This window comes from Centroberyx affinis, unplaced genomic scaffold, assembly GCF_046629955.1.
Source record: "Centroberyx affinis isolate AG114_WGS23_722 - 3 ecotype Tasmania unplaced genomic scaffold, CSIRO-AGI_Caff_v1 ptg000207l_1, whole genome shotgun sequence".
Classification (NCBI taxonomy): Eukaryota; Metazoa; Chordata; class Actinopteri; order Beryciformes; family Berycidae; genus Centroberyx; species Centroberyx affinis.
In genome coordinates, this window is record NW_027278899.1 from 80,091 (window position 1) to 93,859 (window position 13,769).

Below are 13,769 nucleotides of genomic sequence, written 5' to 3' on the forward strand. Positions count from 1 at the left end.
CCGAGGCGTGATTATGAAATTTAGGATCTAAACTAGAGACAGGCTACAAGTTCTTCGCCTCAAGTTACCTCTTCGCAAAAATAAAGTTGCCACAGGAATGTAATTATTCGGTTTTTCAATATGGAAGCTGTTACCATGACGGCGTGACAATTTTTGCCCCACCTTGTGACTGATGTACATAAAAACAAGACGTAATCCATTCATTTCACTTTCAGTTATGGTAAACTGAAAGTTAAGTCAGTCAGAAACATCACATCAGATTCCGTTTGTTTTGTCACTGGATCACCAGTCAAATACTCCTGTTGATGGACAACAAGGAAGCAACGCGCATCTGCGGCCAGTGGTGAGGGAATTATCTTGGTTTAAATCAATATTTGCAGTAGGATTGACTTTGCCGGTACGTGACGTTTTCTCGTATGGAGAGAACGTCACGCCAAACTCTATTCAAATATCAGTGAAATGTTGTTTTGCTTACTGGAAAATGAACAGACCAAATAGGACATGATTTAAGACCTTTTACATATTGCTACGAGCCACTCTTCAATTCGGCATACATGCAATACACGAAGCAACACACATTGTAATAAAATTTCAACTTTTATAATTGTTCACCCGTTACTCCCACACTTAAACCGTGGTGGGCGGGTGCGAGTAGCCTGTTAACTGAACCGAAAAATTGAAATGTTGTCGAATTAAGTCCTGCTTTGTGGATTATCCATATGCCGAATTTACCAGGGGAAACTCGATTCGTAACAGGTCTTAATTCATGTTCTACCGGGTATAGGTAGGCTAGGTGTATTTACCGATGGTAAGGCAACAATAACTTGCCGGGTTTTTGAATGGCGTTCAGTGTAACGTCTATCCACACGAAGGAGAACACTGCACCTACCGGGACTAGGATTTGGTCAGAGTTTCAGTCCACGGCGGTGAAATCGCCTTTCACTTTGAGTTAACGTCAGCCTAGCTGAAATGCTCTGTAGTTTGAAACTGGACCCTGTCAACGTTAGCTTATGTGGAATTTACTCGGCAGCAACTTTGTGCGATAATTAAATTCGCTCCAGCTGAACTGCAACAAAACCAATCACACTTTCACTTTCATCATGCTTCATCAACCTGAGGTTTTTCTCAGCAGAAGGAAAGCGGTCGTCTCCATTTAAAGCCTGTTGGCACTCACACCGTGTTGATTCATTTTTAAAAGGGCAGTGTCGTTTTATCGGGGACTGTTACTTTTCAATACAAAATAGGCTAATTGATAATAATTAATAGTTAATAACGATAAACTGTTGTAATTGTAAAGTCCAACCCTGGCTGCTGTGGAGAAATGACATGGACACAAGATATTCCAAAGCAGCAGTAACTTGAAGAGGGAGGCTAAAGAATGAGTTGACAGGAAAAGATAAGATAAAAAGCCTCGTTCTCAAGCCACAGAAGCAGATAACAAAGCAGTATTATTATTCCAGTATTTAGCATGGCGATATGTTACCTCTTCATTAGACGTTTGGATATCTGCTCTAATTAACCCTCCTACTCCTCTCTATTGTTGCCAGAGACTTGTGTAGGAAGGTAGGAAGAAATAAATTCTCAGTGTTGTTGTAATTCGTACAGGTCACCAGTAGAGGTCAATAAAGGCCTTAGATTACTTAATGCTGCTTTAACTACAGAGTTTTAATGTCACACGATGGTCTAAATCATATACACCTTGTCTCATGAATATTTCAATAACTACAACCCCCCACCCACCTCCTAAAAAGAAAGAAAAAGAAAATGAGCCTCTCTGTCTGTGTTTTAGCCACAAGGAGGTGGCTGAGGCCAACTTCGCTCTGCATGAGCCCCACTGCCGCCGCTTCCTGTGTGTCTGTCCTGACTGTGACGAGTCAGTTCCCAGAGAACAACTGGACCAACACAGAGAGGAGCAGCACACCCAGGTACACACACACACACACACACACACACACACGGGTCATGTGTGGGCTTATTCTCTGAGCTTTATAACTCTGTTTCTTTGGCAGGTGAAATGCTCCAAATGTAACCGGAAGGTGGAGCGTTGCCATCTGATGGATCATGAGGTAAGTTAAGTCCAGACTTACTGTATGTGCTGTATGCCTGGGCATCAGTGTAGTAGTATAGTATAGTATAGTATACAACTCAACTCCTGACTTTTCTTCATGTCTTTCCCTGTTTTGTTCTTTGTCCAGTAGGAATGTGCACTCAATTAATCGATTATGTTTGATTTATCAGTCTGCTTTGTATTATAATCAGTATTAGGCATTAAGGGCTTGTTGTGATTGTTTAAATTTAAATTCAATACAATTAGTATAATAAGTTTGTAGTCAGAGAATCAGTCAATTCTGTCTTCATAGAGAAACATATTTTCACATGAGGAGAATCTGATAGACCGACCAAATTTGATAAATCCAAGTTTATCATGAATTTCTGGATGAAATAATCCTACTTCTCTTCTTTTCCCTGAACCGCTGCTCTCATTTGCTTTCCCTCCTCCTCCCTCCCCAGTCATCTAGTGGTAAATAAAAGGGACAAACCGTCAACTTCTCTTGTTGTTCACCATAAGGCGAACAACAGCCACCAATATAAACAAACACATATGAAGAGAAAAAGATGATTACCAGATGTTCATCTTTTAAAATATAGAGGTGTCAGTAAAGATGTTTTGTCAAACAAGGATTGAAGTTACTTACTGTCATTTAAGCGGTATCAGAACTTGTTTTATGTATTTATTGATTTTGTTTTGCTATCAATCATTTTGTCACAGCAGGTGTCCTTTTTCAAATAGTGCATATCTCATTTTGGAATGAAACTCATATTTTCAGAATAGTACTGACTACTTTAAAAGACACTATTTCCATAACTTGCATCACTCTGATACTATTTCCTATTATGTACGCTAAGAATTTATATGCTGAAGATTTGCAACTGCTTATAAAGGTAGTAAACTCCATTTTATAAATGAAAAGATGGGTATTTACTGAGTTTAGGTGGGTTCACTCTTCACTGGGACCGATGTGGGTTTTTGAAGACTGACACTGACATTTTTGGATTGAAACTGCAGACAGATGATATTTTGTGATTTATTCAGTATCTTATAATTTGACCTTGTTCGTGCTGGAAAATTCCAAAAACGTAGTATTCGGTATTTCCCCCAGAATATTATTGTTTTCAGGGTGGAAAAGCCTAAGAACACTAAAACTCTCCAAGACCGTAATCATAATAAAACATATTCACGCATACTTGTGTGGAATCGGATCAAAATGTTGTAATAATGTAAATTCCAGTTAAGGTCTTCCCATCGACAACCAGTGTAGTATTGATGAATTATACAATAAATATCAATCAAACTGTATCATATCAGAGGTGGATGACACTGACCATACATCAGTCACTGCTACCTCACTGTCCTCCACTGCACACCTGTTTCTCCCCCAGTCAGACGAGTGCGTGGAGCGCCTGCGGTGCTGTGAGTTCTGCCAGCTGGAGGTGCCGTGGAGGGAGCTGGCCGAGCACAGCGAGGCCTGCGGGAGCCGCACCGAGCGCTGCGGGGACTGCGGCCGCTACGTCACCCTGAAGGACCAGCTGGAGCACGGCCAGACCTGCCCAGCGATTGCAACCGGATCCTCGGGTCCTCCGCTCGCCGCCAACAGCGCGCCTAACAAGAGTAAGGCCGTGTGGGGATTCAGCAGAAAAACCTAGAACTATCCCAAAGACTGTTTTTTTTCCCCCCTCCTCTTAATCTTGGATGTTTTATTTCCCCAGGGCAAATATCAGTGACTTGTAGTGGATGTAAGGCGTCTTTCCCAGTTGAAGATATAGAGGAACATGAGGTACATCTTTTCCTAAGCACTTTTCCTTTTAACATCTTATGGGGACAGTACCTAAACCTGGACACATATTAGGGAGCGGGACAAAAGTAGGAAAATGATAATGTCCCTTTAGAATGAATGGGAGCTGCATGTCATAAAAATGTGAAATCCAGAAAAAAAAAATCCCTGAAAATGACATATCTGACATCAAAACTAATCTTAGGTGTTTGTGTGTTTTAACTTGTGCTATATGAAATAACTCAAGTAATGCCTCTGTCTATATCCCAACAACTAGCTGGAGTGTATTCCCGCGGAAGAGGTTGAGGAGGAGAAGGAAGACAGGGAGGAGGAGGAGGAGGAGGAGGAGGAGGAGGAGGAGGAGGGGGAGGGTGGTGATTTCTCCAGGGAGGCGGCCAGTCCTCGGCTCAGCAGCTCCTTGAAGGCGGCCTCCATGTCCAACAGGCTCAGCAGGGAGCCCTGGGGCGACGCAAGAGACCCAGACCAGATCAGCACCTGCCCCCACTGTCATCTGGCCCTGCCCCTCATCACACTACGCTGGCATGAGGTAAGGAACACACACTAGGCAAGATTTTGATGTACAAAATACACCCGTCTTATCAGCCTAACTCACAAAGAGCATCTCACCCCCCCAAAGTTGCCTGGTGCAGCTTTAATTCATTTATTCTTAAGTTCTAATAAAACAGAAATTCGTAAAAGATTTCATTAAGGGAGAAACCTAGATAAGACTCTCTAATGCCATACAGATAACATCCAAACAATGTTATGCAAACTGGATTCATGTACAGATGGCTAAACAAAAATCACAGAAGCAACAGACTTGTAGAGGTGGCATAAAAACAAAAATGTCTGTCTTGAGAAGATTATACTTGAAGTCTTTTTTTTTTTTTTTTTTTTTTTCCTTCTGTCTGTTTTCAGGTCAAGTGCCAAATCCACATCCTCTTGAAATGAAGAAGAGATCTACGGACACTGGATAACAACAGTGGATAAGATGCCATAGAGATCTTAGATCAAATTATCATTAGCGAGTGATGGAAGATGAGCATTTACACTGAAAATGTAATATTATTAGATAAATTAAAGTTATTAGACTTAGTTATTTGAGGAAAGAAAGTGGTTCAGGATGCAATACTATCATTGGTGACCTGAAGTATCTAAGTAAATTTTACAGTCACACTTATACTTAATACTATAACTCTGTTTGAACCAGCAAATTGAATGTGTTAAGTCGGCAACATCACAGTGAGTAAAGTTCATGTTTGTTATTGTGTACTTTCATAATAGTTTATATTGAAATCAACTATTAAAACTGTTTATTATTAAAAAAGTTTTTCAGTTTTTCATTCAGGGGCAAACACAAACAACATAAGGACGCTGTTCCTTGTGTGATTTTAAAAATCTAAACGCTGGTTTGTACAGAAGGTGGAGGGATTTTGAAAGCCAAGATAGCTCAATTCAGAAATTCAAAACAGCCTTTCTAGAGCTTTTCTCAAGAGTCAGACAACTATAGATGGCAACTTTAAAATGTTATGATTGGGTAGTGTGAAATTCTCAAAATGTTCAAAGGGGCCATGGCTGGAAAAAGGTTGAGAACCTCTGCTATAGGCTATCAAAATGTAATATTATTGAAAGGGGTCAGAAACACTAAAACATGTTTTTTGAGATGTTAACTGATATCTACTTGTTTGAGATAGAAGACAGTAATACCAGATGAACCTCTGATGTATTATTTCTTGGGCATTTTCCCCTTTGTTTGACAGTTCAAAGTAGAGACAGGAAATATTGTAAGAGAGAGGGAGATGACGTGACAAAGGTCCTGGATTTGAACCCAGGACATTGTGTTTACATGGTTCACGCCTAAGACCACTGAGCCATCAGGACACCCCTGAACCAACAAAAAAAATCCTGGATATAGAGCGTCTCAGCTGGATTCTAGGGGTGCAGGTCCCTCTGAAGGCCTACTGATCTGTTCCAAGCTCCACTACCTAAACGTCTGGGCCTTCCTACAGGTCAGCTTTGTGGATCGCTTGCTGAGGAACTGCCTAGAGAAGAAGACCGGCCTCGGGACCATCAAGGTATGGGAGGAGGAAGGGGGCAGAGTCGCATTAAAGCTGCACTAAGCAAGATTATTATGTAAAAATCTACCTGTTTTATCAGCTTAAATCACAAAGTGGGGCTGCAGCAGAGAAGAGCGTCCCATCCCCACTAACTGACATCCTGTAGATTTGTCCTATTAAGTCAAAATATTAATATTATTTTGATGTTGGGTATGCTCACTGGTGGGAAATCTTCTCAGCACACCTCTTTCATTTACCACTGAATCTCTGTATGCCACACATACGTTCTGCTGGTCTCCTTTAACCCATCTGGTGAATCCTATTCCCCCATGGCAGGTTATTTTGGAGAAATTTGAAATGGTGTAAGGGTTTTGTATATTAATTATATTACAAAAAGATAATTTTATTACCATTACTAACAACCAGCAGTCAGTTGTGAGATGGCATGACACAGTGAACACCTTATCCTTAGAATCAACTAAAGAAAACCAAAACGGGAAACCGTGTTTATGCCATATAAAAGAGAAATAGGCTCGATTCTCAAATATTTTTGCACTGATTTCATGTATTTAATTTTTTTTTTTAAATCCAGGGAAGAGTATTTCTTTCCCGTTGCTGTCCGGTCAGAAGTTGCGTATGATAATGGGCTCTCTGAGCTGGGCGCACACGACCTCGTCGATGCAGAGAGAGTTGGCCTTGATCTCGATGTTTTCCTGCAGCTCCAGCTGGCAGCGAATCAGACTCCTCTGCTCTATCTCTGACTGGGCCGCTGCCTCCCGCATTCTGAGGGACAAATACAGAGATGTCATATTGTTACGTTTGTATGTTTTACATTCTGTCTTCTCATCTGTCTTACATGACCTGGCTTGCCCTGACCCTTTCCCGTCAGAGCAGAGCGGGTCCTGGCCTTACCTGTTGATGTGAGCGGTGAGCTGCTGGACCTCGGTGTGGAGGTGGGACTGTGCCGGGTCGTGGCAGAGCTCTTTGGCGGGCCTCCGGCTGCGGGCGGACAGCCGGGCCTCGGCCACGCTCAGGACAATCCGCTTCTCCGCGACGGCCACTTGGAGAGCCTCCATGTTCCTCTGCTGGCTGCCGTACTCGGACAGAACCTGGCGGGGAGCGAGATGCCACACCGGACGAGGGTCAAGCAGCCGGGTGCCAGATGAGTTTAGCCAATCACAGCGAATCATTTAAGTCTTTTTAGCATACTTTTCTATGGTTTACAACTTATCTGACATTCATAGTCTCCTTATGTAGTAAACTCCACCCATCTGGTACTTTACAAAGGTTAAATAAAATGCTTACTCCGTTCAGATCACTAGGAACCACGCTAATGTACTAGAGTCCAATCGCAGATTTGAGTTTAAAGATTGCTAGCTGGAGCTGTAACAATTATTCTTAACTTCTCTGTGGTGAGGTCTGTGTCAGACCTCTATGTATTAAGCCACATCACATACTGAAGTCTCAAAACTAAAACCTAGGGTCACAGCTGAATAGTGTCATATCAATCAGGGACTAACAATGAATTCTCTGTCTATCAGCGTGAGTACACAGATGTAACCACTGAAGAAGTCCCACTTTTTTTTACAAAGTGTCTGACCTGCTGTTGCATTGTTGCTCTGCCCACACTGCAAAAATGTGTGAAAAATCCGGTCTAATCAAAATCAGGACTAACGTACGATCGATGCAGGATGTGGGACCTTCTGCAATGGCTACAAATTGTATTCTTGTGAGGGTAAAAAAGCCTCTGAAACATTAGACAATGTCTCATTAGAATCAATTCAGGTCAAAGGCTTCCAATAGACAACCAGTGTAGAATTGATCAAACAAACTGCACCATATCCATCATATACCAGATAGTAACGTAACTACCTTGGCCAGCTGATCCTCCATCTGGCTCTTGGCGGTCTTGATCTCCTGGACGTTCAGCTGGAGGGGCCGCTGTCGTGGCCCGGACCTGCCTCTGCATGTCTGCGGCCGTCTGCTCCAGGAGAGACTCCACCAGGGCTCGCAGGGACAGAGAGTTGGTCTTCTCCTGCTCCGCCCTGGCTATGTTGATGTCCGAGAAGCTCTCCCACTCCTCTGGACTCACCGCCAGGCTGAGGGGAGAGAGGGAGAGGAGAGGAGGCTTTGAGAGGAGGTAAAGAGAAAGAGACAGGGTTCCTGTACAGTTCCAAGTTCAAAAATCCATACTGTTTGCAGAGCTTCATCCATATTCTTTACAACAAAAAATATCAGAATATGTGAAATGACGAGCGTCTATAACCACAGAAAACATGTAGTCGTACACAGTATGTTGGGACAGAACAATATTTTCCCATACTTTTCCAACCTTTTTGTACAATTTCCAAACTTAAAGACCTGAAAATACTAAATTCTTTTTCCACACATTTCCAGACTTTCCAGACCTGTGTAGGGACCCTGAGGAGGAGGAGAGAATCCCAATTCATGTTGAAGAAGGTGGGGAAAAGCTCATGGAGAGGAAGAGGTACATGACTGACACCCTCTGGACGAAGGTAGGCAGTGCTTGCAATTGACTTCCAAAACCCAGTCCATAAGAACACATGAGCTATGTAATATCAGAGTAATATCATCCTCCTGTGTTCATATCGTAGCTCACCTTGGCAGAGTGATCTTGGGGTCTTTGGACTTGAGGTGGTTGTTGATGGAATGGTTGGTCATCAAGGCACAGGAGTCGTCGATGCACTGAGCCTCAAACTTCTCCCTCAGATCCTTCTCTAGGTGGTACTTGGCTGCTCGGTTCAGTCTGGCACACACACACACACACACACATCCCCCAACACATGAGCACACACCTCAGTGTCTACTACAGTGCATATTAGGAGACTAGCCCGATCTGAGAAAACTATGTTCTATTTTGTTGTATTATAGTAAATCAAGCTCTGAAATGACTGAAATGAAAACCCAATAAATTAGATTTTTTTTTCACTTTTATTTGGATATAGCCTAACCAGTAAAACCAAAGTAAAAACAAAAGGCTAATAATTTCTCGCATGTATAATGGAAAAACCTTTTTAACACCTTGGTTGCATAAGTGTGCACTAGGCTTGGGCCGATATTAGATAATATCGGATATCGCAATATTTCGTGAATATAGCAATATTGTCTGCGGTATTGAATATTGCGAAACGGCTGCCGCCTCCCCCCGGCAATATTGTATATCGCAATATTTTGGCGGGACAGCATTGTGATACACCCTCCACTTAATACTTAGTAGAAGCACCTTTTCTTTGATACCAGCAGTGAGTCCATTTGGATAAGTTTCTGCTATCACTACTATCTGGATTTAGGAATTTTCTTCCATTCGTCTTTGGAGAAGAGTTCAAGACTTCAGAGGGTTACTATATCCAAATGAAAGTGAAAAATATCCTTTTGAATTTTCATTTCAGATCGTAGACTTTTGATATCCGCTATACACAGCATGTATAGTTAAATGACACCCAGTCCCCCTCCCCTACCGTATCTGCTCAGTGATCTGCTCTATAGTGCGCTGCAGCAGGGAAGCCACTCCCTCGATCACCTCCCTCTCCTTCAGCAGCTCTATGTCCACCTCGTCATGGAGCCGCTCAGTGGGAGAACGCTTCATTCTGCAGGGAATGAATGGACAGTGAGTCGGTCAGTGCCGCCTCCCTTTTCACCTGGAGGTTTTAAACATCCCTGTTTCTCCTCAATCTCCATCCAAGATTTCTATTTCAACAGCATTTAAGACATGTGAGGTGCAAGGGAAGTTTCAGCAGTACAGCCCTAGAGCCTATAATATAATGCATTTCCCCTCTTGATGTTAAAGAAGACCTTCCTTTCTCACCTCTCCTCCAGGCAGAGTGTGGTGACTCTCAGAGGCTCCTCGCAGGCCTCCAGGGCCTTCTCCACTCGGCTCCTAAACGTTATGAGGACGTCGATCTCCACGATGATCTCCTCCAGCTTCCGCTCCAGCTCCTTCCTCAGGAACTGGATGTCTCGGATCCGCCGATCTGAACAGCATAAAGAAACACCAGGGAGGAATGAGTCTCTAAAGCAAAAAATAGGCTTCCTTTTTTTCCTGCCGGAATCGTTTCTTACCCAGTCTCTTGTTGGCATCTTGCTGCATGCGTTTGGATGCCTTGTCACTTTCCAGGATCAGCCTCTGGCTCTCTGCTGTGAGAAGCTCGGAGCTGGTCCGCATCGTCTCGATATTCACCAGGTTCGGCCCGCCGGCCTGCCGAGGATTGCCGTCCAGGAGAGACATTGTCCTCCGCTGGTGGTCAGACAGTCACTGAGAATATATAGGTAGGAAGGAACAATATGGCTGGATAAATGGAGGGATGGGAGGGAATGTGGATGCATCGGAGGGGAGAGGATAGATGAAGAGGGAGGTTTAGAACACTTTAAAAACAAGAAAAAAATCCATCATTATTCTCCATAAGGCCAAACAGCTCAACATGAACACATGTACAGTGGATATCAAGTCTACACACTCTTTCAAATGTTCTAATTGCATTCACAAAGCTAATTTGTGTTTAACTGAAATCAGCTGAGGTGACTGATTAGATTAAAACCAGGAATCTTTGCTGTATAGTGTATGTATTGACAGAGACAGGCATGGGCAACAAGGAGCTGACACTGGGGCTCTGGTCTGGATATGGACACATGGAGAGCTCCGGATGCCAAGATGTTTTTGGGAAAATTAAGCTGCAATAAAGCCCAAGCTCAAGTATGAGGATGCAAAGAATCCAAAGCACATATCCAAAGTCAACCAAGGAGTGGCTGAGGAAAAGATCAGTGTGCTGGAATGGCCCAGTCAGAGTCTGGATCTATGAACTGACCTTAAGAGGAGCCTGCATAGGAGGTCACATTGAAATTTGTGTCAGCCTGAACTCTTAATCCAGATGTAGGCTACTATTGGTACAGACATATATCAACAGACTAACTGCTTTTACTGTTGGTGAAGCTAGATTTGTCATCACAATACCAAAAAATACATACCAAAAAAAAAAAAATCACTTTTAGTGGTTACATCATGGGTTGAAAATTCCAACAAATAATATTACACATTTTGGAACGTTTCTGACCCAGCACCCCCGTTTGATTTTAACATGAAGGAATTAGATCATTTGTAATAATATTGCCGACACAATATCAAATAAAGCAAAGTCAAGAATACTTCCAGAGTATCTCCAATATTTTATCGTTAGGTTAGTAGGCTAAGCGCTATCAACAGAGAACTGACCTGTTGCTTCTTACTACCGTCGGCTAACGTTAGCCAGCCTGGCTAACAGCACCAACTGAAGGGTTAAAATACTACAAACATTCCCAGACACATAAATAGAAGTATTTTCTCTGACCATACCTTTTTCTGTGCTACTGGAAATGCCTCCGTCTCGGCTCTGATGTTATGAGACGGTTGTATCAGTTTCTTCACTTCACAGCTGACTGCTGGGATGTAAACAAATGGTTGTCATGACAACAATAGTTACGTGAGATGGCCGTTAACTCCTGCTTACTAGCGTGGAATCCGACTAAAATTTCACAGAATTAGTTCAGGTTAAAGCACCCTATAGACAACCAGTCTAGTATTGATCACTTCTACAATAAATATGTAATCAATCAAACCGCATCATATCCATCACATCAGAAGTGGACAACACTGAATGATAGATTTTGAATAAAAGGAAAATAATTATAATAATAATAATAATACATTTTATTTAATGGCGCCTTTCATGGCACTCAAGGTCACCTTACATCATATAAGATCAGTAATAGAACATAATAAACAACCGGCACCAGTAATAAGACATCAGTACAATCACCTTACATCATATAAGATCAGTAATAGAACTGACAGAACATACAATAAACAACAAAGCACCAGCAACTGATAAAAAATACAATAAACAACAAAGCACCAGTAATAAGACATCAGTAAATCAACAGTAAGACATGCAATAAGCAACAAAGCATAGCTCAGCAATGAGTTAAAATTCGATATTGTAGTCTAAAATAGGATGCAGTTGATGCAGTTAAATTGAGTAAGCTAGTTTAAAAAGATGGGTTTTAAGAGCAGTTTTGAATTCTGTAACAGAGTCCAGTATGCGGATGTGAGGGGGAAGGGAGCTCCAAAGTTTGGGTGCAGCATAGGAGAAGGCCCTGCACCCATTGTGCTGAGGTTGATGGCTGGTAGAGCTAGTAGACCTGCTGATGAAGACCGCAGGGAGCGAGAGGGAGTGTAAGTCTGAAGGAGATAAGCAGGGGATAGATTATGAAGAGCTTTAAATGTTAATAATATTATTTTAAAGTTAATCCGTTTTGACACAGGGAGCCAGTGTAATTGAATCAGCAGGGGAGTGACATGTTCAGTGGACTTTGATTGTGTAATAATCCGTGCTGCAGAGTTCTGAATGAGTTGGAGTCGGTGAATAAGTTTGTTGGGGATGCCTACCAGGATCACATTGCAGTAGTCAATGCATGATGTGACCAGAGCATTGACTAAGACTTCCGTGGAGTGTTGTGTTAAAGCAGGGCGTAGTCTGGAGATGTTTCGCAGATGGAAAAAGGCAATCTGGGAGACATTGTTTATATGACTGGAGAAAGACAGGGTACTGTCCAGGATAACACCAAGGCCAATGAGGAGTGGTTCAGTTTTACTGTACTGTTGAATTTTAGGTAGTTGTTTGTCATTCATATCTGTAAGTCATGAAGACAAGCAGTGAGGGTCCTGGAGGGGAGAGTATAAGTGGGCTTAGTGGAAACATAAAGCTGCGTATCGTCAGCATAACAGTGAAAATGAATACCATAATGCCGGAAGATGTTGCTAAGAGGGAGGAGGTAAATAATAAACAGGAGTGGCCCTAACACTGAACCCTGTAGAACTCCATAGTGAACTATGGAGCTTTCTGATGGGTAATTCTGAATTTGTACAAAATGTGTCCTGTCTGCAAGGTAGGAGGCAAACCACTGATACACAGTGCCCCCAACTCCAATATTGGCCAAACGATCCATGAGGAGCTGATGGGATACAGTATCAAAGGCTGCGGTGAGGTCCAGAAAGATGGGGATAGAGAGTAGACCGGAATCAGCTGCACGGAGGAGGTCATTGGTGATTTTAACCAGGGCTGTTTCTGTGCTATGTTTGGGGCGAAATCTAGATTGGAATTGTTCAAAGATTATCAAGGTGGATCTGGAGTTGAGATGCAACAACCTTCTCAAGAATTTTGGAGATGAACGGTAAATTGGAAATAGGCCGGTAGTTGTTTTGGTCACTAGAGTCTAAACGAGGTTTTTTCAGAGTTGGTCTGATTATGGCAATTTTCAGTGATGGGGGAACTGTACCAGTGGACAGAGAGGAGTTGATGATGGAGGTTATCAGGGAAGTGATAGAGGGCAAGCATGCTTTAACTAGGGTTGTGGGCATTGGATCCAGGTGACATGTGGAGGTATTGGACTTTGTAATAAGTTCAGAAATGTGATTTTCAGTTGGAAGACTGAAGTCACATAGGACAGTGGATGGGGACAGTTTCATGGTGCTTGCTGATGGTAAGTCGGTCTGCATGATGTTAGCCAGCTGCTCATGAATTGTAATACTTTGTAAAAGCAGAGCATTGTTCATTAGAGAGGTTACTGTTCATATTGGTTTCAGGTGGTTTGAGCAACCTTTTCACTGTGGAGAAGAGAGTTCTAGCATTCCCTTCACCTGTACTGATGATATTTGCATAATAGGAGGTTTTAGCTATTAAGAGAGCATTTTTGTAGTGGAGTATATGATCAAAATACATTTGTTTATGAACAGCAAGTCCAGTCGTGGTGCAGAGCCTCTCCAGGCGCCGACCTAAAACCTTGAGTTGACATAGTTCAGGTGTGTACCAGGGAGCAGTAAGGGCAA

At 42.5% G+C, this 13,769-nt stretch overlaps 2 protein-coding genes across 2 annotated transcripts; one reads left to right on the forward strand and one right to left on the reverse strand.

The window, feature by feature from the left end:
* The first annotated feature begins 201 nt into the window (after positions 1 to 201).
* On the forward strand, positions 202 to 5,127 carry xaf1 (XIAP associated factor 1). The gene is made up of 7 exons (XM_071539896.1): positions 202 to 343; positions 1,790 to 1,925; positions 2,010 to 2,066; positions 3,442 to 3,670; positions 3,769 to 3,836; positions 4,111 to 4,380; positions 4,752 to 5,127. Exons 1-7 carry the CDS (start codon positions 306 to 308, stop codon positions 4,782 to 4,784), a joined length of 831 nt encoding a protein of 276 aa, XP_071395997.1. The 5' UTR covers positions 202 to 305; the 3' UTR covers positions 4,785 to 5,127.
* A 1,386-nt stretch (positions 5,128 to 6,513) lies between these two features.
* tekt1 (tektin 1) lies at positions 6,514 to 10,136 on the reverse strand. The gene is given in 8 exon segments (XM_071539908.1): positions 6,514 to 6,673; positions 6,803 to 6,999; positions 7,763 to 7,825; positions 7,827 to 7,989; positions 8,511 to 8,657; positions 9,370 to 9,498; positions 9,717 to 9,882; positions 9,971 to 10,136. Coding segments are annotated over 8 exon segments (1,191 nt in total).
* Positions 10,137 to 13,769: the final 3,633 nt, after the last annotated feature.

Excerpts from the sequence above, each read along its gene's own strand:
- xaf1 (XM_071539896.1), top strand. The coding sequence starts at position 306 with ATGGACAACAAGGAAGCAACGCGCATCTGCGGCCAGTG. Across the intron at positions 2,067-3,441 it reads GCCATCTGATGGATCATGAG|TCAGACGAGTGCGTGGAGCG; the intron begins GTAAGTTAAGTC and ends TTTCTCCCCCAG. Across the intron at positions 4,381-4,751 it reads TCACACTACGCTGGCATGAG|GTCAAGTGCCAAATCCACAT; the intron begins GTAAGGAACACA and ends GTCTGTTTTCAG.